The following is a 27290-nucleotide window of genomic DNA, read 5'->3' as shown; positions in this document are numbered from 1 at the left end:
AGTGCCTGTGGGGTTAACTGGCCAGTCCGTGTCCCTTAGCCAGGGTCACCCAATCTTTATCTGTGGTCGCTTCAGCCCCCGCGGTCATCTCCACTTGAGGCTGCGCGGCCCTGTGCCCTCGGCCGGCCAGGCCAGGTCACCTCAGTGCCACGCCTCCCTGGCCCCGAAGACTCGGCGGCTCGCACGCTACTACGCTTTGTCCCTAAAGCAGGTTTCGAAATGCCGCTCCCTCTGGGCTCCAGCTGTTTCCCTGCCAGCTCCAGGAGACCCGGGAGTGGCAGCGCCCCCGGCGGCGTTACCACGACCCAAGAAGGGAGTGCCCGCCGCCGCCGCCGCCAACTCCTCCGCCTCCTCCCGGAACGCGGGAGCCTGAGCGAGCGGCCCACGCCCCGAACGTCACCACCACGCTCCTGATTGGCTGCGCCGCGATACGTCACGGGGAGGGCTCCGGCGGCAGCTGGGAGCGGAGGCCGCGCGTGCGCACTCGGAGCGCGCTGGGCGGAGGGGGTGGTGGCTGGGAGCTTCTCCCGCGTCCGCCATTTTGTTGCTGTGGCTCTTGGGAACCGGCTAAGCAAAACCACCCCTGGAGGCGCGACGCTTCTTGGAGTTCGGTGGTTGGTGTGGCTGCTGGGGTCGGTGTAAAGCCTCGGGGGTGCGGAGCCGGCGCGTTTCAGGCCTGGAGTGAGCGGAGGAAGGCGCTCCAGGACGTGGGGCAGTCCGAGAAGCCCGGGGCGGCCTCCGCTGCGGTTCGGCTTCGCCCGCCCCGACCTCGGGCTCTGGTCCGCATTCCCGAGCCGGGCTCCTTCCGTGAGGAGGCCCCGGAGCAGGCGGGCCAAGGCGGAGGATGCTGCGGGCCCGGAGCCGAGAGGAAGGTGCTGGCTCGGTCCTCTAAGCGCGCCTCGAGGTGTGCCGAGAGGCCCTTCTTCGATTCCGAAGCCGTCTGCCGGTCCAAGGCGTCCAGAGCAGGGGAGAACAGCTGCCGCCGCCCCGACCCGGCCCAGAGCCTCGGCCCGACACCATGTCCTCCGCCAGGTTCGACTCCTCAGACCGCTCCTCCTGGTACATGGGGCCGGTGACTCGCCAGGAGGCGCAGAGCCGGCTCCAGGGCCAGCGCCACGGCATGTTCCTCGTCCGCGACTCCTCCACCTGCCCCGGGGACTATGTGCTGTCGGTGTCCGAGAACTCGCGAGTCTCCCACTACATCATCAACTCACTGCCCAACCGGCGTTTCAAGATCGGGGACCAGGAGTTTGACCACTTGCCGGCCCTGCTGGAGTTCTACAAGATTCACTACCTGGACACCACCACCCTCATCGAGCCTGCGCCCAGGTACGCGAGCGCCCACGCTCCCCGGGCTGCGTGCAGCCCACCCGACCCCCGAGGAGGGTCGACCATGGCCGGGTTGGTGCATGGGGTCAATCCAAAAGAGCGAGTGTATGTGTGTGTGTGTGTGTGTGTGTGTGTGTGTGTACAAGCGTGTGTGTTTATGATTGAACTCATTTCCCCCCCCCCCTTCTGAACCAAATTATTATTTCCAGAAGGCATTCCGAATGGAAGGCTAGTGTCAGGATCTGGGTCACTTTGGCTGAGGGGATGCGTCTTTAAACATATTAATGGCGGTTGCATAGTTAAAAATTATATAAAATGTACGTGTTTGTTTGTTTTTATGCCATTCGTCGCTTTCCCTATTTGGTTATCATATTAAAGCAGGGTTTTGTTATTTGGGGGTTTGGTTTTTTTTTGTTTTTGTTTTTCTAACCTTTTTTGGACCACGGACTTCTTTGAGAATCTCTAGATAGCCGTGGCATCCTCCCTCTCCCCAAAAATGCATGTACACACATGTCTGTACACCATTCAAGGTTCTCTGGATTCCCTGCAGATTTCTGAAAGCCAAGTTAAGAACTTATGTCCAGCAGCCTTTGGAGCCCTCGACAAGTTAAAATACTTTAGCATTTAGAAACAAAACTCTATAACTGAAATATCAGAATTGTATAGTAATAGCTTGATGCCAAGTTTGAAATAGCCAGACACCTATTATATCATACATTAAATGCAAAAACTTTAAAAGAGGGCACGTTGCTTTCAGAGAGGTCTTTAAAATTTTTTAATTTAAATTTCAATAGTTTTTCTTAAAGCTGGACCGTAAATTGATTGAATTCATTTGGTTAAATTACAAGGCAAAGTAAGACTAGAATGTTTACTTATAACTGTAAGGGAAATTTTTTATTGACATTTTTTTTATATCCTACTTGGTTTTTAAATGTACTTTTTATATCAAGGCTAATGACTTAATATCTGTTTTAGAGTTAAGAACCCTAAGTGACACTGAACATCAAACATTGCCTTTTCCAAGTAAAATATATTCTTTTTAAAATATATATGTTTTTATTGATTTCAGAGAGAGAGAGAAACATCAATGATGAGAACCACTGATCTACTGCCTCCTGCACTCCCCCTCCTGGCAATTGAGTTGGAAACCTTAGCATGTGTCCTGACCAGGAATCCAACCATGACCTCCTGGTTCATAGGTCGATGCTCAACCACCTACAGGGTGATTCATTCTTTTATTTGATTATTTGCCTTAGTATTTTATCAGAGGGTTTTTCTATTTAAATTATGCCAAATTTGAAGTGAAGAAAATAAGAGATATTGCACTGCCCAATTTTTTTCTTAAATGTCTATTTTAAAGGGGTAGGGTGCTAATATAGATTTGGGGGGGATGAAATGCTTTTGATTTTACAGATTTGCTGACAAGGAATTGCTATGAGCTTTATACATTACAAGCTATTGTAATTAAGGAGCAGTCACTGGATGCTTAGCCTGTGTTGCTTCTATGGAACAGAGATAGAGAAGAAACAAAGCCATGACAGTTTAATGCCTATAAGATTACTGAACTAAATAGACTTTTTTTTTTTTAATAGCAAAGGTGGAAATGATTGAAGAACAAGTACAGGCTCCCGTGTGGTGAGGGGGAAAGAGCCCCCTAAATAGACTAAAAAATGGGAGAAAGTGGTTATAAATCAAATATTGTATAACAAAGACCTAGACACAAAAGAATCTGATTGGTGAAACTTCAGGTCCTTGAAGATGCTAGTAATTGGACTCAATTCTGAGCACAATATAATTTCAATATAAGGAATTAGAATCTTAGAACCCACTATAATGAGATTTTGTAACATTTTAGGAAATGACTTCCCTAACTTGGGAAGGGAATTACATAATTAATTTCAGGCATTTATTAAGTCACACTATGTGCAATGCATTATGCTTATTTTGAGGTAACAGGTACTGTATAATACAGCTGTTCCAAAAAGTATGAGTAAATAAATGGCTCTATTCCCTTCAAGAGGAAGAAAAAAGAATATGCATGCTGCATTGGCTTCCTGCTACCCACTAAAAAAACTACTACAAATTTTTCTTGTACTGTCTTCCCAAATACCAAATCTGTCTTTGATATCTGTGCTTACCGCCTCTCCTAGCCTGATGCAGCCCCGTTAGTCCTCTCAGTCACTCCCTGGGAACCTTTGTTTAGGCTGTTGGCTCTTGGTTGACTGCCTAACTCCACCCACTCCTCACCTATTGAAAGCCTACCTGTTCCAGTCTTCTCACAAATAATAGGTCCTTCCCCTGACCCACTCAGTTCAGTTTTAATTGTTTCTCCTCTATGACCTCTATCCCAAACATCATTGTAATTTAGTTTTTTATTTTCCTTGATATTTTTCATAGGCCTCTCAATGCTGGTTGAATTAGATCCTGACGGGTATACTTTGTTATACTGAGTCTTTGGATTGCCTCTCCCAACCCTGAAATTTATGGATTTGGTTAGATGTTAGCATTAGCCTGGAGGGAAAAATAAGACAGAGAAAGACAAATATCACATGGTCTCACACGTGGAATATAATGAACAAAATAGATCCAGAGGTATGGATGCATGGAACAGAATAATAGATCTCAGTGGGGGTGCGGTGGGAGGGAATAGAAGAAATTAACCAAAGAATTTATATACGTAGTTCTTGGAGACAGACAATAGCATGGGGAAGGTCTGGGAGCGGGGGATGGACGAGGGGTGGATGGGGGAAAAGGGAGAAAATGGGAGACACCTGTAATGATAACAAAAATAAGTAAATAAATAAGTTCAGTGGGTGCCAATGGAGGAGTTTGAACCTGTGGAAATTATAAAGTGCAAAATGATGGTGATGGATGACTTATGTTGACATCAATAGACAGCCTGGTGGAAATGCCTGTTTTGGAGATAAGATTGATCCTGATTTTGTGGGAAGGAGAAATGATAAGGAGAGGAAGAAACTATGATGGTTTGGTACATTTATGTTTATCTTATTACTATAATTGCTTTTTGTATTTGTCTGTGGTAAACTTGCCCCCAAAACGTGTCATGTCAGATGTTTTCTGTTGATTCGTTTTTTGAGAATAATTTGTCAGAGCTGGAGACAATGAAACAAGAAAGGCCTTAGGATAGAACAAGCAACAGGAGAGAATCTGGAGATGCTGTGGCTCACTTGGAAGTCAGAGCAAAGGGGCCTTGTAGACAGGTTCAAGGAGTAAGCCCAAACGAGCTGTGTCTGCCCATTGCTCCTCTGGTTGCAAATCTTTCAGGGACTCTTAGAGTTTAGGGAATGCATGCCTGAGAGGGAAGAAAGTCAGAAAGATGTGGCCGGAACCAGTTTGGCTCAGTGGATAGAAGGTCCCGGGTTCGATTCCGGTCAAGGGCATGTACCTTGGTTGCGGGCACATAACCTGGTGGGGGCTGTGCAGGAGGCAGCTGGTCGATGTTTCTCTCTCATCGGTGTTTCTAACTATCCCTCTTCCGTCCTCTCTATAAAAAAATGAATAAAATATATTAAAAAAAAAAGAAAGAAAGATGTGGCCATGTTCCTAAGAGCTCCCACCAGCTTTCGTTAATTTTGAATGACCGTAAAGGGTTCTCTTTATGCATGTGATGTAATTTTTATATTACAAATCACTTATATTTTATTTGAATATAAACAATTTTAAGATTCTGTGCATTGCTATAGTTAGTGGTCAGGTAAGCACTACTGTGTGTGTTTTTGTATATATAATAGAGGCTATTTCCAGTTTAACAACAGAGTGTTTCAGAAAGTGTTTGAGTGGATTTTTAAAATATGAACTATATTTTCCCATGGTTTAGAAACTTGAAAGTGTGTTTTTTTATATAACTTGCTTTCCAGTTTTAGTTTATGAAGGCTAGGAGAAAAATCATGAGAAGTAAACATTTTAAAACAGGCAAGTTGACCCTTAGAGAAAATTTTGTTTTTTTACTCAACAGACTTTGCACATTGTATGTACGTGATAATATGGAACTAACATTAAATCAATAGTCCTGTCCTGGCTGGGTAGCTCAGTTAGTTAGAGCATCATCCCAATTAGGCCAAGGTTGTGGGTTCAATCCCCCATCAGAGCACAGACAAGAAGCAACAAATGGAGCTTACTGATGATAAAGGCTATTTCCATGCTACCTAATAGGTAAAGTAGCTGTGGGAGAACTGGAAAAGGATGCTCAGCCTAACCTGGGTCCCAGAGGAGAACCCTCACACCTGGGAGGCAAAAAGCAAGGATTGCATGGACCAGAGGATACATACTTCCCACAGCTCCTGTTCTAAATATTTAAGGGAACTCAAATCTGGACTTTTTATAATTAATTGGGAAGAAGGATTGCCAGTAATTTTGATTAGCATAGAATGCAACACTGTGAATAAATCTTTTGAGTTTCTTCTTACCGGTGGTTTAAATCATCTTAACTCAATTCAGATGAGACATAAGAACTATGACGACCGGAATGGAAGGTTGCCCAGTTATGTTCCCATAGCATGTAAAATACTGACAGCCATTTGATTTGTAACATATCTCTTGTCAGAGAGACTTAAATTCTGATAATTTTTTTTAATCTAAGAAAGAATTTTCCTTTTGATCTTAATAGTTGGACTAGATTAAAGGTCTCTTCAGGTTAAAATATTTTCGTTCTTTCTGATAAGTAAAATGAGTGCTTATTAGTGGTAGTTCAGATTATCCGAGAGTCTGAGCTAAGATCCTCATAAGTAATTTGGGGTCCCTGGCATGTGGCAGCTAGTCTGGAATGATGGCTAAGAGTACCAGTGGATCAGTGCTGAGGTAAAGAGTTTTGGAAGACAAATCCAGGATTTCCTTTGCTAACTGAATTAAACCAGGTTTAGGAAGTTGGAATGGCAAAGCCTTTGTGTTTTCAGAAGGAAGAAAAGGATAGAAACTGGAATGGGAAATGCTTCCCTGTGTCTTTGGCATTTTAATTTTTAATTTATTTATTGATTTTATTGATTTTTTTACAGAGAGGAAGGGAGAGAGAGAGTTAGAAACATCGATGAGAGTCATCTATCAGCTGTCTCTTGCACGCCCCCCACTGTGGATGTGCCCGCAACCAAGGTACATGCCCTTGACCGGAATCGAACCCGGGACCATTCAGTCCGCAGGCTGACGCTCTATCCACTGAGCCAAACCAGTTTCGGCAGCATTTTAATTTTATTAGGAATTTTAACATATATAGGCCTACTCTATACCAAAGCCCAATACTAGATTCAAGGCATATAATGGAAATAAACCATGATTCTAGTCTTTGAACAAATTAAAATATAATACCATGGGAGCTTAAAAGCAACTATGATCAACTAAGGGGTTAGGGAAGACTTCAAAGAGGATGTGCTTTTTCAAACTGATTTTTTTTTTTTTAATATATTTTTTACTGAGCTGGGAGAGGAAGAGAGACAGACATTGATGTGAGAGAGAAACATCAATCTGTTAACTTCGTAAGCGTCCTGACCAGGAATCAAATCTGTAACCCTTCGGAGTGTGGGCCAATGCTCTAACAACAGCAACACCAGCCTGAGTCCTGCTATCTCTTTATTTTTTTAAAATATATTTTATTAATTTTTTACAGAGAGGAAGGGAGAAGCATAGAGAGTTAGAAACATCAATGAGAGAGAAACATACTGGGGATGTGCCTGCAACCAAGATACATGCCCTTGACTGGAATCGAACCTGAGACCCTTCAGTCCAAAGGCCGAGACTCTATCCCCTGAGCCAAACCGGTTAGGGCCTGCTATCTCTTTTTAGATGTACTGTTGATAGTAAGCAATTTGCCCCTTAGTAAGTAATAAGGCCTTTGATGTTTTAAATCAAGCTCCTAATCACCATGATATTCTGATGACTATGAACTAGTAATTTACATTAAAAAGATACAAGCTTTGTCAAATCATGAAGATTGCTTTTGGGAAATAGTGTAGCAAGTATGTACCAAGGGCCATGAAAATGTTCCTGTTCTTTAATCTGGGAAGCAAGGCTTTACAAAAAATCCAGCATAGGGAAAATATGGTCAAAAGAATTTATGATGTGGATGATTAAATAGGGAAAAAGAAAACTTAAATATCAGGTAAAACAGGGGTGCTTCATTGCAGCAGGCTCGTAGAATGAAATGTTATCCTGTCCTGGAAAAGACCAGTGATGTGGGGAAAACACCTGTAGTGTGATATTAGGCAGAAAAACTGCCACAGACATTCACAGTACTTTTTTTTTTTTTTTTTTTTTCTTTTTCTTTTTAAGAAAGCCATGTAGTGGGAGGGGAGAAGAAGGGAAGGAGAACTATAGCTACATTTGAGCAGGAACTATGAGATTTTTGTTTTTCTATTTTTGATGATTTTGTAATATGGTGACATTTTTGTAAATCAAATTAAAAGAATGTTTTGACATAGACCATGTTGTTATGAAATAACTTCTTAGATCACTAATGGGGGGAATGAAGAAAGAGAATGGCTATGGGCTAATGGGAAACCTTAGTGGAAGCATCCTAGCATTCTCCCTCAGGGCTATTATAGAACATGGCCCTGGTGAATGGTTCTGCAAGCAAAGACATCTCCTAAAGACGGGCAGACTCTTTGTATGAAGTCCAGGATTTGTTACTCTGGTGTAGATTCTATGCTTCAAAAAGTTATGGGGGCCCTGACTGGTTTGGCTCAGTGGATAGAGCATCGGTCTTCGGACTCAGGGGTCCCGGGTTCATTTCCCATCAAGGGCATGTACCTTGGTTGCAGGCCCTTACCCAGTGGGGAGTATGCTGGAGGCATCTGGTGGATGTTTTTCTCTCATTCATGTTTCTGACTCTATTCCTCTCTGTAAAAAAATCAATAAAAATATATTTTAAAAAAGTTATGGGGGCAGGGTAATGGTAAAAGTTTCTTCTAAAACTTGGTGTGTTCACAACTTTTCAGAACACTTAAGTTCTTGAACCTAAGAGGGAGACCTCTGTCTTCTGTCACTTAAGGAGTATTACAAATGGGATGTTGGATAGCAGGAGACTGTGCGTGTGTTATTGTCTCTGGGAGTACATTAAGCAATGTACTAGGCTAATACACATTGAATCTGTGAGCACAACAAAGGAAGTGGTGTCTGTGGACTGACTAATGCTTAGCTGATAGCTAGCTCTTGCCTGTGAGTTATATGTTTGTTTTTTAAAAACTATTTTTATTGATTTCAGAGAGGAAGGGAGAGGGAGAGAGAGAAACATCAGTGATGAGAATCATTAACTGCCTCCTGCACGCTCCCTACTGGGGATCAAACCCGCAACCCAGGCATGTGCCCTTGATTGGAATTGAACCTGGGATCCTTCAATCCGCAGGCCGATGCTCTGTCCACTGAGCCAAACCAGCTGAGGCTTGCCTGTGAGCTTTGCAGTGAAAACTTTAACATGCTTTCATTTGGATGTTCAGGTGATGATTCATATACAAGATGTACTGTGAGGGCTTTGTAAGTTTGGAATATAGTGCATTTTATACTGTGAGGGACACAGAGACAGAGGTCTGTGTCATCTTCTCTGTGGGTATCCAGGGAAGTGTGCAGGATGCATGCCATAGATTAGGACCACAAGGGAGAGTATGTGGTGGTTGTGACAAGGTCCTGAGGAAGATAGCTACTGAACTTACTCTAGGTTTTTAATAAATTCAGGCCAGGTACTACGTGTAAACAAAAGATTCCTATAAAACGGAAGTATGGGGTGTGTATGTGTGTGTATGCATTTGGAATGTAATTTAAAAATGCATATTTAGGATATTGACATGTTGCAATACAAATGATAGTAAATCAGTGCAACAGAATCTTAACTACAGAGATGGAGTTATAATTTAAAGAGAGAGATAATTTATTATAGAGAATGGCTTATTTAGAAGTTTGGCAAACACTGGTATAGAGTAAGATTTTTCTCTTATTAAAGTAATTTTCTTTCTCAAGGTATCCAAGCCCACCCATGGGATCTGTATCAGCACCTAACCTGCCTACAGCAGAAGAAAATGTGGAATATGTACGGACTCTCTATGATTTTCCTGGGAATGATGCTGAAGACCTGCCCTTTAAAAAAGGTGAGATCCTGGTGATAATAGAGAAGCCTGAAGAACAGTGGTGGAGTGCCCGGAACAAGGATGGCCGGATCGGGATGATTCCCGTCCCTTATGTTGAAAAGCTCGTGAGATCCTCACCACATGGAAAGCATGGAAATAGAAATTCCAACAGTTATGGGATCCCAGAACCTGCTCATGCATATGCTCAACCTCAGACCACAACTCCTCTACCTGCAGTTTCCAGTACTCCTGGGGCAGCAATCAACCCATTGCCATCCACACAGAATGGACCTGTCTTTGCAAAAGCAATCCAGAAAAGAGTTCCCTGTGCTTATGACAAGACTGCCTTGGCATTAGAGGTAAAATCTACTAAGGTTGTTTTTGGAGTTCTTTGACATTTGTATTTATCTTTCATTTTAATTTTGTTTCTGCAAAGTAATATTCATGAGAATAAGAGAACTGGGTGATCTTAGAAGACCCGCTGTGAGTAGTCCACATGATTCTTTTGTCATTTTCTATTCGTTTCTTCCAAGTTCTCAACCTGTTTGCTCTATTTTCTGCTCCCAAGGACTCATAGATTTCATTTCACAGTAGTCAATTTTCTTTCCAATAAGGAAAGATGATAGCTAAGGAAGACCCATGACCTAGAGATGACATCAGTAGACAGGTAGGCACATAGCCTCTTACACATTTTCCTGTTTCTGATGTGGTTAGTTGAGTTGAAGAGAAATATGAATAAATGTCTTAGAATTTCTCTTTGGTCAGGCAGAGGAATAATTTTTTTTAATGTTTTCATTTAGTTAATGATTTTAGAGAAAGAAGGGAAGGAGGGAGTGGGGACAGAGACAGACAGACATTGAGATTTGTTGTTCTATATATTTATGCATTCATTGGTTGATTCTTATATGTGCCTTGGCCGGGGATTGAACTTGCAACCTTGGCATAGCAGGATGGTGCTCTAACCCAGCAGTCGCCAACTGGTGGTCCGCAGACCACTGGTGGTGTGTGAGGTCCAAAAGGTTGGCAACTACTGGTTCAAGGAAACCTTTGGAGCAGCGGATGCCAACTGGTGTTCCGTGGACTAATGGTGATCTGTGAGGTCCAAAAGGTTGGTGACCACTGTTTTAACCAACTGAGCTATCCAGTCAGGGCCCAGAGTGATAATTTTTAAATGTCTCATATCTTACTTATGAGATATTTTGTAAATTATAATAGCATGAAATAGAACTTAAATATTTTAAAAAATATTTTTATTGATTTCAGAGAGGAAGAAGAGGGAGAGAGAAACAGAAACATCAGTAATGAGAGATTGGCTGCCTCCTGCATGCCCCACACTGGGGACCGAGCCTGCAACCTGGGCATGCGCCCTGACCAGGAATCAAACCATAACCTCCTGGTTCATAGGTCAATGGTCAACCACTGAGCCATACCAGCGGGGCTGAATATTCTTTCTTAATACCAAATTGCATATGTGTTAAGAGAAACAGATTAAGTTAGTGATTGTTCTCTGTGTATTTACCTCAGGTTCAAAGCAGGGAGATAGCCTAGGTGCATGGCAGAAGGATGAAGTAATGGAGCCTGTTGCTTCAAAAAAAAAGCAAAACTTAACCCATAAAACATTCTACCCACAGATAAAGGTTAGCTATAATTTGTTTTGTATTTATTTGGTCCTCGGTATTTTATAGACCAGGAGTCATATCTCAGTTAACTGCACCTGAAGGTTTGTTTCAAAGTCCATGGTTACTTTTCCTTCTCTTCTTGGCTGTGAGGAAGAAGTGAGGCTGTGGCAGAAGAAGCCCCCTCCGCAGAGAAGAGTCCTCTCTGAGTAGGCCTTCTGGTCTTCTCATCTCACACAGATCTTCCCTTGCACAGGCACACATGCCTGGCCTAGTCTACTCCTCAGCACCCTAAAATAGCTTGTGTACTGGGCTCTTAATACCTCCTAGTTTGCGCCCGGCATGGCTCAGTGGTTGAGTGTCGACCTGTAAAATAGGTGGTCACGGTTCCTGGTCAGGGCACATGCCTGAGTTGTGGGCTTGGTCCCCAATATGGGGCACATAGGAGGCAGCCAGTCAATGATTCTCATTACTATGTCGTGTGTCCGTCCCCCCCCCCCCCTCTTTCTCTCCTTCCCTCCCTCCCTCCCTGAAATAAATAAAAATATATATTTTTAAAATACCTTCCATTTTGCATGGTGGTTTCTGCCTTCTGAGGCATTTTCACATCTGTCATTTCATCCTAGGAGTAGTAGGGAGCTAGGATTCAGAGAGTTGGTGTAACTTGGCACATTGCGGGTAAGACTGCAATCAGAATTCTAAGAACCATAAAGGAAGTCGGGAATTGGGTTCTTACCTGAGCTAGTGTTTTAAAGTCTTACTCCATTTAGGACACCTGCCTGTTGGCCTCTGGCTCTAAGGTACATGTTTTAGAAACCCATATTCGGTGCGTTCTTTGGAGTGTGCACAGGAGGATTGTAAAGAGGAAGAGCAGGTACTATGGGGGGGGGGGTCACTTAGACTTGGTGAGTAGATACATAGGTAAGGGCCTTAAAAAGATCAAGAGGAGGAGGTAATGTATATTTTACTCAGCCATTACTCAGCCATTACTTATCTCTCTCAGACCCAAGGAGAACTCTCCATAACAGCCTCCTCATGACACTAACCTAGCCATGTAAACCTTATCAAAGTCTCATTTTTATTCTTTATGGAGACTGTAAGTGGAACTCAAGAAATACACCTTTGCTGAAGCCAGTTTGGCTCAGTGGTAGAGTGTCAGTCTGCAGACTGAAAGGTCCCAGGTTCGATTCCGGCATGTACCTTGGTTGCGGGCACATCCCCAGTAGGGGTGTGCAAGAGGCAGCTGGTCGATGTTTCTCTCTCATCGAAGTTTCTAGCTCTATCTCTCTCCCTTCCTCTCTGTAAAAAATCAATAAAATATATTTAAAGAAAAGAAAAGAAATACATATTTGCCAAATTCTGTTTAACAGTATTTCTCATTCTTTATATTTAAATTAGACTTTCAATAGCATAAGATAATTTTTTGAATATTTCTATGAATTATGTTATCTTATAAAACTTAGTGGTGCCTATCTGGTCTTGTTAAAAACAACTCTCTTGGGACTATTGCAATTAGGTTACCAGAAAAAAGTATTAAAATTCAAATGAGAAAAGTGACAAATAGGACAAAATGTACCAGTAATTGAAGCTTCCTCTTCCCCTTGATAATATTACAGAGAACAATGATGGCTTAGGTGAACTTTATTTCTTGAATTATTTCACAAGTATTTTTCATAAACTCGATTTTCAAAAGAACATTTCCTGGGAGTAAGATTTTTTTAAAGATCTGTGTTTAGCCATTTTCCTCTCATGTTCACTTTTTTATTTTTATTTTTATTGATTTCAGAGAGGAAGGGAGAGATAGAAACATCAATGATGAGAGAGAATCATTGATCAGCTGCCTCCTGCACACCCCCTACAACCCTTCAGTTTCAGGCTGATGCTCTATCCACTGAGCAAAACCAGCTAAGGCATGTTCACCTCTTTTATATACACACACACACACACACTTTATTAATTTTTTACAGAGAGGAAGGGAGAGTGATAGAGAGTAAGAAACATCGATGTCAGAGAAACATCGATCAGCTGCATCCTGCACACCCCCTATTGGGGATGTGCCTGCAACCAAGGTACTACATGCCCTTGACCGGAATTGAACCTGGGACCCTTCAGTCCACAGGCAGACACTCTATCCACTGAGCCAAAACAGTTAGGTCAATGTTCACATCTTTTTAAGAAGCATGTTGATTCTTGGGATTTGATTTAAAAGGGAACAGTTAGTTGATACCTTTGTTAGGTGGATTGTGGTGGGTATCCCTACTCCTTGAAAACGGCTCTCCCATGCCCTTGATATAATAGGGCTGGAAAGGCTCCTGGGAAACAAATTACACCCTATAAGAGCATTCTCAGATTGAGGGAAGCAGAGTAGTCTTTTCCAAGAGTAAATCATTGGCTAGAAGATAATATTTGGAGGAAGGGTGCTATTGTCATAAAATATCTATAGTCAAAATTATATTCTATGACACAGTAGAGAAGCAAGATGGTTAGGAAAGATCATGGCCCCTCATTCAAGTCCTGGTTTTCCCTGGTGTGATCTTGGACAGGTTACTTAAATTCTTTGAGCCTAAAAGGCACCTGGACTCGAGAGTTGATGTTAGTTTGTTCATTAATCATCCATTCATGCAGACGACCTGGGAGGGGTATCTTGTAGGGTCCTGCTACCAAGGATCTTAGCCTCTCCCCCTCTCTCCCTCTTCCTCTCCCTCTTCCCCTTTCACTCTCTAAGCATGTCCTCGGGTGAGGATTAAAAAAAAAAAAAAAGCAACCCAGATGGTGCAGCTCAGCACTGGTTCGATTCCAAGTGAGGGCACGTGCCTGGGTTGCGGGCTAGAACCCTAGTGGGGGTGCATGCAGCAGGCAGGATATCAGTGATATTTTTCTGTCATTCATATTTCTCTCTCTCCCTCTCTCTAAAAATCACTAAAACCATATTTTAAAATTAATTAAAAGAAGGCAATTTGTAATAATTTTTTTTCTTATTAAAGTTGTACTAATATTTAGTCTAATGATCTAGTGATTTTTTAGCTTTCTACTGCGATGAGGTCCATTGGCCCTCCTATCTCAACTTGGAAATATTCTAAACATTCGCTCCTTCAGCAAAGGTTTGAATCTTTGAGATTTGAACCTAGCCCTGCCATGTAAGCCAGCTAGGGCATATTGTGTGGCAGGCATTGTTACAGGAGTTTGAGTACAGCAGTGAACAAAGCAAAGGTCTCTGTTCTTGTGGAACTTCTGGGACAGTCTCATGATGTGTTTCCTCCCGTAATGGGTGACTCAGGTAGTTAAGAAATTCCTCACGTTCTTTCTCTCCCATCAGAGAGAAACAAACCACTACAATTCCTCTTAACTGTATTTGCCTAACTCATTTGGACTTAAATGTGTTGCCCTACGCTGTCCCTCCAGGGTGTTTTGTTGTGTTTTATTTTGTTTTGTTTTGGTCTTACACCATCTGTACACTTCTGAATCTTTTAAAATATGTTTTTCTAGCATATTGACCCCCTGGACACACCCTGGAACCTCCCCCCAGGTTCATATTAACTGCAGAGTTCATAAAATCACAATCCAGATAATTGTACTAAATTCTCCTCTGCAGCCTCTCCTAATCTATGTCTCATCTAAAAAAAGACAATGAGGTTATGGTCTGGCGAGACTTATTCTTGGTTGAGCCCAGGCAGCCTTCTAAATATCCCATTTCAAAAAAATAATAAATAAATAAATAAATAAATAAATAAATGCCCCATTTCCCATTCTGATCCTTGTAAACTATATTTTGCTAATTGTATCCAGAATTTTGTCCAGGTTTTATTTCAAGCTCACCTTTTACACATTGTAGAATTTGCCATCATCCCTCTTTTAACAAAAACCAAGAGACTTGACTCTTCATAGCTCTGCCAATGTCCTATAAAAAATTCTACTAGTGCCCTGGTGCATAGATTTGTGCACATTGAAAGGAAATTAATTAGAAGGTAGTCAGTGGGACGGGACTGGGTGAGATGGACTGGACACACCCTGGAGCCAACCTCCCAGGTCCTTTTCTGGTGGCGCAATGGAGTGAGGAGGGTCCCTCCAGAAGGTGGGGTCCCTCGGCCTGGCCTGTGGGGATCAGGCCGAAACTATCTCTCTGATAATAGGGGTCCTGGATTGCGAGAGGAGAGGGAGGTTCTTGGGTGACACATCCCAAGATCAGGCTCCCTCCTCTGAATCACCACTGCCAAGTCACCACAGCTTGGTAGTTTCTGCATTGAGCATCTGTCCCTTGGTGGTCAGTGTGCATCATACTACCAGTCAGATGGTTGCTTGGCCTTTTTTCTTTCTTAATTTATATATTTTATTGATTTCAGAGAGGAGGGAGGGGAAAAGACAGAGGAACGTCAATGATGAGAGAGAATCATTGATTGGCTGCCTTCTGCACACCCCCATTGAGCTCAGAGCCCAGCATGTGCCCTTGACTGGAATCAAACCTACAACTCTTCAGCCTGCAAGCCAACGCTCCATCCACTGAGCTAAACTGGCTAGGGTGCTTAGCCTTTTATATATATAGATGTCAAGACACCACTCTTGGACCTTTTTTTTTTTATTATTTTTTTTTAATTTTTTTTTTATTGATTTTTGTACAGAGAGGAAGGGAGAGAGCTAGAGAGGTAGAAACATCAATGAGAGAGTCATCGATCAGCTGCCTCTTGCACACCCCCTACTGGAGATATGCCCGCAACCAAGGTACATGCCCTTGACCAGAATCGAACTCGGGACCCTTCAGTCCCCAAGCCGATGCTCTATCCATTGAGCCAAACCGGTCTCGGCCACTCTTGGACTCTTATTCCTGCTTGCCAGTGTGTCTGGTCAATACTTATTGTAGATATATGCTCTTATTAGTATAAGGACATCCTTTCATCTTTGGTGAATATTCTTTTTATGACTCTCGAGTTCTTTGTGTGGCCTCACCAACATTCTCAAAATATTTACTGATCATCAGTAGATGAATAGATTTTAAAAACTGGTATGTTTACACAGTGGAATACTATGCAACTGTAAAAAAGAAGCATCTAGAAGCATCTCTTACCCTTGAGATGGCATGGAGAGACCTGGAGAGTATTATGATGAGTGAAATAAGCCATACAGTAAAAAACCTGTATCACATGATCTCACTTATATGTGGAATCTAATGAACAAAATAAAATGTCAAAATAGATCCAGAGACATGGAAACATGCAACATACTAAGGATCCTCAGAGGAATGGGGGCAGGAGGGAAGAAATCAATCAAAGAACTTATATGCATAGCCAAAACCAGTTTGGCTCAGTGGTAGAGTGTCGGTCTACGGACTGAAAGGTCCCAGGTTCGATTCTGGTCAAAGGCATGTACATTGGTTGCGGGCACATCCCCGGTAGTGGGTGTGCAAGAGGCAGCTGGTCGATGTTTCTCTCTCATTGATGTTTCTAGCTCTCTATCTCTCTCCCTTCCTCTCTAAAAAATCAATAAAATATATATTTAAAAAAAAAGAACTTATATCCATATATCATAACCCATGGACACAGACAGTAGTGGGATAAAGGCCTGCGAAGGGGATGGGAGCAGGGAGAGGGAGAGACCATCTATAATACTTTAAACAATAAAGGTAATTTTCTTAAAAGACAAAGTATTTTTTGAGGGACATCAAATTAATGAGGCAAAAATTTCAGTCACAGGGAGAAGCCATTGATTCTGTTATCTGCTGTCAAACCTACCAGCACCGGCTGTAGCTTTGTTTCTTTTTAGTCTCAGCTCATTCTTGCTATATAGCCTTTTGTTTTTAATATCTTGTCAGAGTCAGATTTGGGGTCTGGCTCTGAGTGCCTGTCTGCTCAGGTACCCTCCTGCCATAGTCCCCCAGTATAGCAGAGTTCACCTGGGTGTTTGCCTGATTCCTTTCCCCTCTCCTCACTGAATCCTCTCTACAGGTACATACGCACCACACCCACCTACTTGTCCTTGCTTTTTTGTAAGTTTATTTTAATACATTAATTATATTGTGTTTTCTGGAAGTATAATCATTAATAATAAATATAAATTAATTAGTAATGATGTCAATAGCTTTCTATCCATGAGTTTTAATTTCTATTTCATTATTATTTTTAAATATATTTTTATTGATTTCAGAGAGGGTGGGAGAGATAGAAACATCCATGATCACTGAAACCGGTTTGGCTCAGTGGATAGAGCATCGATCTGCAGACTGAAAGGTCCCAGGTTTGAAGGTAGAAATGATTCCAGTCAAGGACATGTACGTTGGTTGCGGGCACATCCCCAGTAGGGGATGTGCAGGAGGCAGCTGGTCAATGTTTCTCTCTCATTGATGTTTCTAGCTCTCTGTCCCTCTTCCTTCCTCTCTGTAAAAAAATCAATAAAATATATATATTTTTTTTTAAAGAAAAGAAACATCCATGATGAGAGAGAATCATTGATCAGCTGCCTCCTGCACTCTCCGTACTGGAGATCGAGCCCTTGACTGAAATCAAACCTGAGACCATTCGGTCCGTAGTCCAACACTCTTAGCCACTGAGCCAAACCAGCTAGTGCTATTTCATTATTTTTATTTTATATATATATATTTTTTTTAATTGATTTTTTTACAGAGAGGAAGGGAGAGAGCCAGAAATGTTGATGAGAGAAAAACATCGAGCAACTGCCTCATGCACACACACACACACACACACACACACACACACCACTGGGGATGTGCCTGCAATAAATGTACATGTCCCTGACCGGAATCGAACCCGGGACTTTTCAGTCCGCAGACCGACGCTCTACCACTGAGCCAAACCGGTTTCGGCTATTTCATTATTTTTAAAATATCGTTTTGGCTCAGTGGATAGAATCACCACCTGCTGACTGAAGAGTCCTGGGTTCGATTCCTAGTCATGAGCATGTCTCTCACTTGCAGGCTCAATACCTGGGCCTCATTGTGGCATGTGAGAGTGGCAAGCAGTTGATGTGTTTCACATCAGTGTTTCTCTGTCTATCCCCCTCCCTTCAACCCTCTAAAAATCAATGGAAAAATATCCTTGGGTGGGGATTAACTAAAATAAAAAGGCAACCTTTTTTCTTGGGTGAAAAGGAAATGAGGAAAAAATATGATCATGTGTTACAGAGTAAAGCAAGACAGTGAAGCTCCTCATTTCGATGGCCTTGTTGTATTCCAAACAACAATGGAGCAGGTTCCTGCACTGAAAGGCTTAAGGAGGCCAAGGTTCTGGGGAGATGTAATGCAGAGATCAAGGAAATCAGAATGTGGTCCAGCAATAGAGACCTATGATTTGTGGCATTGCATTAGCTCCTGCCTACAGGATTCTCTCTGCTCACCCAGGGTTGACTTTAATTTGTGTGTTATTAAATAAGCATTATTTTTGTCTTACGTTGGTGCTTAAATATTCCTTTTTTTTTTTCTTTTCTTTTTTTATGGAGTAAGATTATTAGATTGGACAGAAGTCATGATTTCAGATTTTCATCAACTTTAGCTTCCAGCTATGTTATTTCTGTACTCTAACTCAGGATTCTCATTCACAAGGGAGTTTTCCTTATATGCAGATCTGAAATCTATCTTTTCTAGAAATGAAAATATAATCATGAAGTTTTTCTGTTTCATGGCTTCTGTACGATAGGGAAAGGAAATACAAGTTATAAAACTAAGTTCTTGGTTCACTTTAAAGAATAGAAATTTTTTCATAATTAACAAAAACATTTGTGTGATCATCTTAGTTTTGGGTAAGAAAGACATTTCTCTTTCTATTATCTATAAATAAAAAATTGTGACTTGGAGAGGGTGAGCAATATGTGGATTCCAAACATTAATCTTAAAATAATCTGTATTTTAGAAGTCTTTAGCATGTCCCACTTAATTCTTATATTAATTTACTCTCACCTCCAAATTTTTATTTTATTTTAAGGCAAAGCCAGTGAAAACATGTCTTTTCAGTTGTAATATTCTCCACTAAAATATTTTACAATTTAGTTTTTAGTGGATCTCTGAAAAATAGAACTCTCAGTTGCTAATTGCCAAATTTTAATTATTCAGCCAGTTTAAGGTGTTAAATTGAGCCTGTGACATTGACTGTAATAATTTATATACATGCAGTTAGTTGGCTTTTACATCTTGTTTTTCTCACATACTTATCTAGTACTTGACTACAAAAATCTGAATACTAAAGTACATTTTGTTTTTGTCTTAGGTCCTAGGTGCTGGTGTGTCCTATTGCCTTAGAGCTTTTCTAAAATGTTAAAATCTAATTATCAGAATAACTTTTTACAAGCCATCCTGCAAGAGTTGAATTGGTTGTTCTCTAATTAAAGGAGTTTGAGTCAGAATTCAGACAGAAGACTTTTTTTAAAAATTGAATTTATAGTGTTCTAACCAGGGAGCCTCAGGGGATACAGTTCTTTTTTCCGTTGTCATTTTGGTGGGTACTGAGAATAAGCCAGTTTCCATAAGATGAGAAGTTCCATTTGGTAATAGTGTTTTTTTCCATGGAAATGTAGTGACTTCAGTCTTATTTCTCAGAAGGTTTGGGGAATTACGAGTCGTTCTATATGGCTGGGCCCATAATCCCAGTGAACAAGTAGAATGATAAAACCGAACAATGAAGGATGGGAAGGTAGAAAACACATGGCAGCCAGTCTGCATTCCTAGGGGAAAGTTACGGTAAGACATTAAGAGCAGAGGGTGTCTTGGTGATAAAAGCCCTGGAGGAGGGGAAGCAGAGTGGTCCTAGGTGCTGGTGTGTCCTACTGCCTTTGCACTGTGCAAAGTGACAAGGACATAAGTGGCCAGCACTGAGTACTGCCTGCCTTTGTACCCCTGCTTCATGGTAGACCAGCCTGTGACCTTGAGAAGGGTTCCAGTCTCTGGATCTTTTATCCAGGCCTACCTTACAGGAGGTGTATGTTGGGGGTCAAGGGATGTGTCTAAAGGAGCCCTGCAGGTAGAAATCCCCTGAAAATGGAGCCACACACCTGACATATAGTGTCCATTGAATTAGAATTAGTATGCAGGCCTATGCTGCATACTCTGGCTCATCCTGTTTGGGCCTTTCCCTCAGCTTTTTGCAGCATGATCCCTTTTTATGTTGATACTAGAGGCCCTGTGCACAAATTCGAGCATGGGTGGAGTCCAGCCAGCCCATCCCAATTGGGACTCGGTAGAAGGGCCCGCGGGCGTTTGGCTGGCCAACCCTGTCCTGTGGTCGAACTCCTAGTCAAGGGCGTAATTTGCATATTTGCCTTTTATTATATAGGATGTAGTCACATGAGGGCAAAAGTACCAAGTTTCCAAACTTGGTAGACATTGACAAAATGTTAAATTGTCTGCTTCTCAATGGCTTGTGTGGAGATACTCAGTCTCCTATGCAACTGGTGTTTCTAACCCTCCTATCTCCACCTCCATGAAGGGAGTTATTTATTTATTTATTTTTAATAAGTTTTATTGATTTTTTTACAGAGAGGAAGGGGGAGGGATAGAGTTAGAAATATCGATGGGAGAGAAACATCAATCAGCTGCCTTCTGCACACCTCCCACTGGGGATGTGCCCGCAACCAAGGTACATGCCCTTGACGGGAATCGAACCTGGGACCTTTCAGTCCACAGGCAGATGCTCTATCCACTGAGCCAAACCAGTTAATGCTTTCTTAAAATGGCTGATCATGTAAGTTGAGTCCTAAAAAAAATGTATAATTTCTTTTGGATAGGACAATGTGTGTGATTTAATGTTAACTTTCTCTTTTCTTTGTTTGCAGAGAACATGCTGACTTTGTCTTCTTTCTCTATTCTTACAGGTTGGTGATATTGTGAAAGTCACAAGGATGAACATAAATGGCCAGTGGGAAGGTGAAGTGAATGGGCGCAAAGGGCTTTTTCCTTTTACACACGTCAAAATCTTTGACCCTCAAAACCCAGATGAAAATGAGTGATTGCCATTGGCCCTGTTTTCTACTGCTTCATTATTCTGTCATAGTCTCCTTTGAGAGAGATCATTCTATTTCATTGGCATTGCCGAAGTCCAGCTTTCTGTAGACTGGTGGTCTCATACATGTTTGGAATGCACACAGTGGCTGCCTCGGCATTTGTATCATAGTTGTATTGTCAAAGAGTAGCCGATTTTAGAGTTTTTTGGATCATAAACTGGAAATACTGGTAGAAGCACACAAGTGGAGAGAAGTTGACGAGGGAAGGGTCCTTCTCATCACTGCCCTGTTGTACTTGTGACTGGTTCTATCATGTTCATCAGAGAAAGCTTGAGGCCATGGCAAGACATTGCCCATCACTGTTCTACAAAGCAGCGGCTCAGTTGCTAACTTGTTTTTTCTTTAAAGAGCAGAGCAAGTGAACCTTAAAGAAGAGGAAATTCTGTCCTAAACTCCCCAGATCTGGCTCTTCTCTTTTTTTCTTGTGGTTTGATTTTGGAAGACTTAATTAATTAGACTTGTGTGTTCTGAACAGGTTTTTAATAGCACGTTGGATTTTTGTGATATCACAAGGAATGAGCTTCTAAACTGAAGCTACTGTAACTAAGGAAATGGAAATAACAAACCTGAAATGGAGGCCTGTATTGTCTTGGTTGGCAGTAGTTATCCTTTAGCCATATAGCAAACAACACCAAAAATATCAGCAGTTGTGGTGTGCCAAGCCGTGTGGGCAACTTCTTGGATTATATTGTCCCCAGCAGCAACAATATGGAGGGTGGTTTGGGGAAACTTTTGCCCACCTTGTTTGCCAATGACAGAAGCATATGTGGAGGGGGGCTCTTGGCCAGTTTTCTGTCCTGTGGTTCAGTGAATAAATCCTTAAGGTATAGGATTTAAGTTTCATTAAAAAGTGGGGTTGTTCATAGAATCATCTAATTCATTAGTGAATCTTTAAATTCTCTCTGAAGCCTAGTCCTCCCTGCCACAGCCTGGACTCACCAGGCTGCAAGAGAAAGATAGTGCTGCTCATACTGGTTCCACTGTCTGTGTGCCCGTGATGCTCTCAAGCAAAGAAAATGCAGTCTGGAAATTGCTTAATACATTTGGTGTCTAATGTTTTATTGACTAGGGAGAACCATTAACTAATTTTACCATTAATCATTTACCAGGTGTGGGTTTTTTTTTAATATGTTTTATTGATTTTCAGAGAGAGGACGGATGAGGGATAGAGAGATCAATGAGAGAAATATCATCGATTGGCTGCTTCCTGCACACCTCTACTGGGGATAGAGCCACAACCCGGGCATGTGCCCTGACCGAGAATGAAACCAGTGACCTCTTGCTTCATGGGTTGATGCTCAACCACTGGACAACACCAGCTGGGCCATTTACGAGTTTGGTGTTAAAGTTTCCCTGTTACCTGAAAGAGGCCTGTTCATGCAAGCCAACTGGTACAAACGGCTATAGCAAGCTAGAATGCTGGACCTTTTTTGCAGTTCAGTCTGCTCTCCCTTCTAAACACTGGTGAAGACAGGCCTCAGCTCAGAATGAACATAGCAGACGTAGAGATGTAGCAGCAACCTGATGAGCAATTCTGTATCATTTAAATTTTTCTTTAAATCAGTTTTCTATCAGACAGGTAACACCATATTATTAAAGAATGTTGATAGTGTTCCTGTGTGAAAAAAATCAATGGTCATTTGGGGGGGAAATAACACTGTGGCTGCCTGTCTATAGTTATCCTGAAAGAGACAACAATCATCTCTTCCTAACCAAGTGGAGACTGTGGCTCTGAAGGTACCCGTCATTGTAGGTGCCTCTTGACAATAGTTGGCTCAGAACACAAGAAATACTAGTCTTTTTGGAGAGCAGTTTCCTTTCAGCCATGTCTGCTGACCACATCATGTAGAGCACTTCAGAATCAGAACACTCACAACCTAGATTTCACTTCCTAGTAAGTCTCTCATCACTTCAGCCCACATACTTGTCTCCAGGACTGCGCTGGAGGTTTGGAGCCTCAAATTAGGTGAGCCTTGAGTCCTGAGCTCTCAAGATAGTGCCAAAAGTAGCATCTTTTTTACTTAGAACCTTACTAGTTTTTTAATCAGGCAGGGAAATTCTTTTTCACACTAAACATACAGAAACGGCGCCCTTGCCTTGGTTTCATGCCTGGGGCTCCCAGCAGCTTCAGAAAATGTTGTGGATCTTCCAGAGGAGCTGCCTTCCCTCCCGGGCACCCTTCCTTTTAGGATTGTTCATTATTGCTACTTGCTCTACTCTACTGCTTGTCATTTAAGAAAATACTGGGATGTTAAATTAACTCACTTGGGAAGTGAACAAGTTACGTACTAAAGGGCATTGACAGTTGGATTCAAAACGTATTTATCCTGGGAAGGAACTCCAACACAGAGTCATTCTTGTCATTTCTGCATGGTGTGGTACCATCTGACGGCCTGGTTAACGAAGAGGAGGACACTTTGGCCGCCATTTGATGATTTAAAGTTGCTCAGAGGAGACGGCTTCTCTGCTCACTGTGGGAAGCTGAAAGGAGGGAAGGACAGCTGCTTCCTCCTCGGAGTTCAAGCATCCCTGGCACTGTGCTAACTTTCTTTTACAGCTGTTTACAGACAAGGCGGGCTGGGACAGACGGCCACTGCTCTTGTAATGTTTGCTCAGAGGAAAATGAACATTTTATTTTTGAAAAGGGATGATGTGTTTTTGTGCCAGGTGTTTATAATTTAATCCTTTAATATTATGTTCATTAACTTCTTAAAATGAATGAATTCTTGTTTTAACACAGTACCTAAGACTAATGTTTTCTGTGGACACCACTGAGCTCTGCCTCAAACTCCACCCTCTGGGACCGGAGACCAATGTCCCGGTAACTGCTGACCGTGTGGACACTGAGCTGGTTGTTTATATAATGGAGGAGAAGGACAGTTCTCTGAGACAGGGTCGTTGTCTCTGCAGGAGGAACAGTGGCCTTGCTTCTAGACGGTCTTCACTGTGTGTTTTAAAACAACAAAAAACAACACAAAACCTTTGACCTGTAACTTAAAGATCGTAAATTTCAGGCAATAATATTTTCTGTGTAAGCTTTTAAAATTATTTTTGGGGATCATAGCTTGTTTTATTTTGTGCTATAAAATTAACAGTATTAAATGACTTATATTCTTAGAACACATCGAGTGTCTTTTCTTAACAGATTAGTGCCTTTTTATTTTTGTATTTCATTTTACGTTACTGGTCCCAGCATCAGAACCCTTGTTTCCATGGCCTGTTTGTACATTGTCTCAATAAAACTTGCATCAGCCGGTGGTGGCAGCAGCTTCCGTGTTTCGGTGTCTCCTCAGTGCTGCCTGGAGGTCTCGGCCCCCACCAGCCTCCTGAGCAGTTCCTGGTGAAACACCAGGTGCTTCACGGAGCAGGAGTCCTGCAACCCAGCCCTGCTACTGACCACGAAATAGAATGGTATCTTACAGCAGCCCTTCCCCACCTCGGCTCCTCCCTACAGAAGAAACGCGTTGATGCTTACTCTCGGCCTTCTGAGGATGGGGCAATAGTTGCCACACTTTTTATCACCAAGGTAGACTTGGATGTTTTCCCTACTAGGTCACCGCATCTGAAGGACTCTTAAATATTTGCTCAGCAAGAGCTAGCAAGAGTTGGATGGCTTCAAGCAGAAGTCACAGAAAATGAGGAGCCTCATCCCAGATCTCTAGAGTAGGGGTGTCGAACTCAATCAGAGAAGGGGCCAAAATCTAAAATCCAGCCTAAATCGCGGGCCGAATGGTTTACTGAACAGTCAAACTGTCATTGTGATGGAAACGCAGCGGAGTGCAGTGATGACAGCGCGGTGCGGGCCACATTGCAAGGCCTGGCGGGACGGATTTGGCCCGCGGGCCTTGTGTTTGACACATGTGCTCTAGAGCATGATATCTGGCTTTTTACAATCCTGTCCTGTCTATATATGGGACTCCTAGTGAATTCTGGGGGCCTGTCGGTGGCTACTTGAGATGCTGGCAGCTCACTGATTTCCCTGACACCCCTCAGCCAGAGCCCTGTCCCCATGCCTATTTATGTGTGTATTGAGAGGTCCACATTTTGTGGTGAACCTCCAGAAATGAGTTTCAGGAAGTGCCATATTTATATAGAACTTGGCACTTCCTAGTGATTTCAAGAATTTGAGAGAAAAGTTTGTCTTAAATGGAAATACCAAAATGGTCAAATCTTTAAAAAAAAAAAAAAAAAAAAATCCCGAGATAACCTTTAAATAATACTTTTAGTTTGAAAAGGTATTTTGGTCAGCAATCCTGGGCTGGGAACACTTGGAATCGGGTGGGGGCTGCTCTTCCCCAGAGGCAGCTGCCACAGGTCTAAGTGGCCATACACACCCCACCCTCCCCCAGGACAGGCGCGTCCCACTCTGCCATCACTAAAGTGGGAGTGGGCACCAGAGGAGGAGGGAGGTCTAGAGCAGATGGCCAGGTGGTGGGCCAGAAAGGACAGGCCACACCCACCCACCTGAAGGCCCTGGGGAAACTACTGTAAAGGCTAAGGGGTTTGGGGAAGGGGAAGCTTTCTGAGTGGGTGCCTGAGGCACCAGGAGTAGTAGATGGTCAGTAACTACATAGAGGGCAAGAAAGGGCTGGCACCAAGAGAAGGAAGGACAACCCAGGGGCCAGAGTGGCACAGTGGTTTGAGTGTCACCGTTTGATTCCCAGTCAGGGCACGTGCCAGGGTTGCCAGCTTGATCCCCAGTGTGGGGCTTGCAGGAGGCAAGTTGGTCAATGATTCTCATTGATGTTTCTATCTCCCTTCCTCTCTGAAATCAATTAAAAAATATATCTTTTTTTTTAAATGAGGAACCTGGGCAGGGCTGTGCCAGGCCAGTTACCAGAGGCCAGTACAAGCCCCAGTGTCAGCCCACCAAGGAATGGAAGTTTGCAGCCCAACTGAGCTCACCAAGACTCGAGCTTAGTCCTTGCCCCAAGTGTCTCCTGGCCTCCCTGCTCCCTCCCAGCCCAGTGCCAATCCTAGTTGCTGGTATGCTTTATTCCTAAAACGTATAATGAAAACCCCTTTACCCAGTTCCTCCCCGGCCCATGGTAACACTCCATGCCATGCCCCTGCCCAGAACCCAAAACTCAGGCCAGACAGGACTGACACATTCTGAATTCCCCAGAATTTGACTCTCTACCTCCTTGCCTTGGCCCACGTGTTCCTTCTGCTTGGACACCCTTCTCTCCTTTGATGAACTCCAACTGGTCCATCTGTCCTCACCTTCTGCCACCTCCTATAAAGCCCTCCTGGCCTTGGCATCCTTCATGAGGACTGGATTTAGGACCGGTGCTCCCAGAGCCTGAGAACAGAACTGGGAGGGCCCAGGCTGGGCTAAAGAGGTTTAGGGGGGGCTGGAGCTACCTTCGACAGAGTCACAGAGAACCCAGAGGGTGCTGGGAACATGATGGTCAGACCGTGTAAACCAAACTGAGCAGGAGAGAGAAGACTGCAGTAGCCGGGAGTCAGAGATGAGGCTGGGGGAGGGGCTTCACCCTCACTCCCCAACCTGAGGATTCCCTCAACTTCTGCTTTTATAATAAGTAAATAAGTAAATAAATCCCTAGCTCTGGGCACTACCACCCATCTTTCCCCTCGCAGCTGGCTTCAGCTCAGATGTTGGCTGTGCTGCATCAGTACCCCAACATTTCCTGTGGATCTGTCAGTCGAACCAAGGTCTCCCCCTCTGAGAATCCAGGGAAGAGACCCCCACTCTCAACCCCTTCCATCAGAACCCTAAAGTTCAGGGAGGCCCATGCAGACTCAGACTGGCCTCCAGGGGGCGCCAGTGTCAATCACAATGTTAGACATTACAGCGATCCCGTTTTCTTAACTAAAAAAGGACTCTCCTGCACACTGGGCTTGGAGACCCCAGGCTGGGCGGAGTGGGGAATAAGGAAACTGACAGGAGGGGGAAGGTGTAAGAGGGCAGAGACATGGTGGGGGTACTCCAGGGCTGCATGGTGGGGGTACTCCAGGGCTGGGGGAAGGGGGGGGGGGGGAAAGGGATCACCCACTTGCTTCTCAGACATCAGCAACCCCCTTCCTGCCTTTGGGGTGTCTGCTGACTAAGAGGATCCCAGCGCCCCCCGCAGATCACCTCACTATATCTCAACCTGGATCTTGATTTCCCTCTTTGCTGACATTAGGTATTATCAAGGCTGCTACCACTTTGTCAGAATCATCTTTGGGGCTAGACCAGGACCTCAGGCTACCCAAAGCTCAGAGGCCTACTGAGTGTCCTTGGATCCCCTTATCCAGTGGTCGGCAAACTCATTAGTCA

The 27290-nt window shown here is 43.1% G+C and overlaps 1 protein-coding gene and 1 long non-coding RNA gene across 3 annotated transcripts; both read left to right on the top strand.

Moving 5' to 3' along the window:
* Positions 1 to 493: 493 nt before the first annotated feature.
* On the top strand, positions 494 to 23087 carry CRKL (CRK like proto-oncogene, adaptor protein). 2 transcript variants are annotated; one of them, XM_036449129.2, is made up of 3 exons: positions 494 to 1329; positions 9289 to 9754; positions 20780 to 20917. In XM_036449129.2, the coding sequence occupies exons 1-3, from the start codon at positions 1019 to 1021 to the stop codon at positions 20789 to 20791; spliced, it is 789 nt and encodes a 262-aa protein (XP_036305022.1). In that variant the 5' UTR covers positions 494 to 1018; the 3' UTR covers positions 20792 to 20917. The 2 variants fall into 2 exon arrangements, with proteins under 2 accessions (XP_036305022.1, XP_036305021.1); XM_036449128.2 differs by having other exon boundaries at positions 497 to 1329; positions 20819 to 23087.
* LOC123652844 lies at positions 17976 to 19371 on the top strand. The gene is made up of 2 exons (XR_006742359.1): positions 17976 to 19218; positions 19251 to 19371. It is a non-coding gene; the product is annotated as an uncharacterized LOC123652844 (long non-coding RNA).
* Positions 23088 to 27290: the final 4203 nt, after the last annotated feature.

This window comes from Pipistrellus kuhlii, unplaced genomic scaffold (assembly GCF_014108245.1).
Source record: "Pipistrellus kuhlii isolate mPipKuh1 unplaced genomic scaffold, mPipKuh1.p scaffold_m20_p_20, whole genome shotgun sequence".
In the NCBI taxonomy this organism is placed as follows: domain Eukaryota; kingdom Metazoa; phylum Chordata; class Mammalia; order Chiroptera; family Vespertilionidae; genus Pipistrellus; species Pipistrellus kuhlii.
Note: the sequence above shows the minus strand (reverse complement) of the source record. Positions and strands in the feature narration are given on the sequence as shown.

Bases quoted from the DNA above. Each gene is read 5' to 3' on its own strand.
- CRKL (XM_036449128.2), top strand. From the start codon at position 1,019: ATGTCCTCCGCCAGGTTCGACTCCTCAGACCGCTCCTCCTGGTACATG. The intron at 1,330-9,288 runs GTACGCGAGCGC...TTCTTTCTCAAG, and splicing joins CTCATCGAGCCTGCGCCCAG to GTATCCAAGCCCACCCATGG. The intron at 9,755-20,818 runs GTAAAATCTACT...CTATTCTTACAG, and splicing joins AGACTGCCTTGGCATTAGAG to GTTGGTGATATTGTGAAAGT.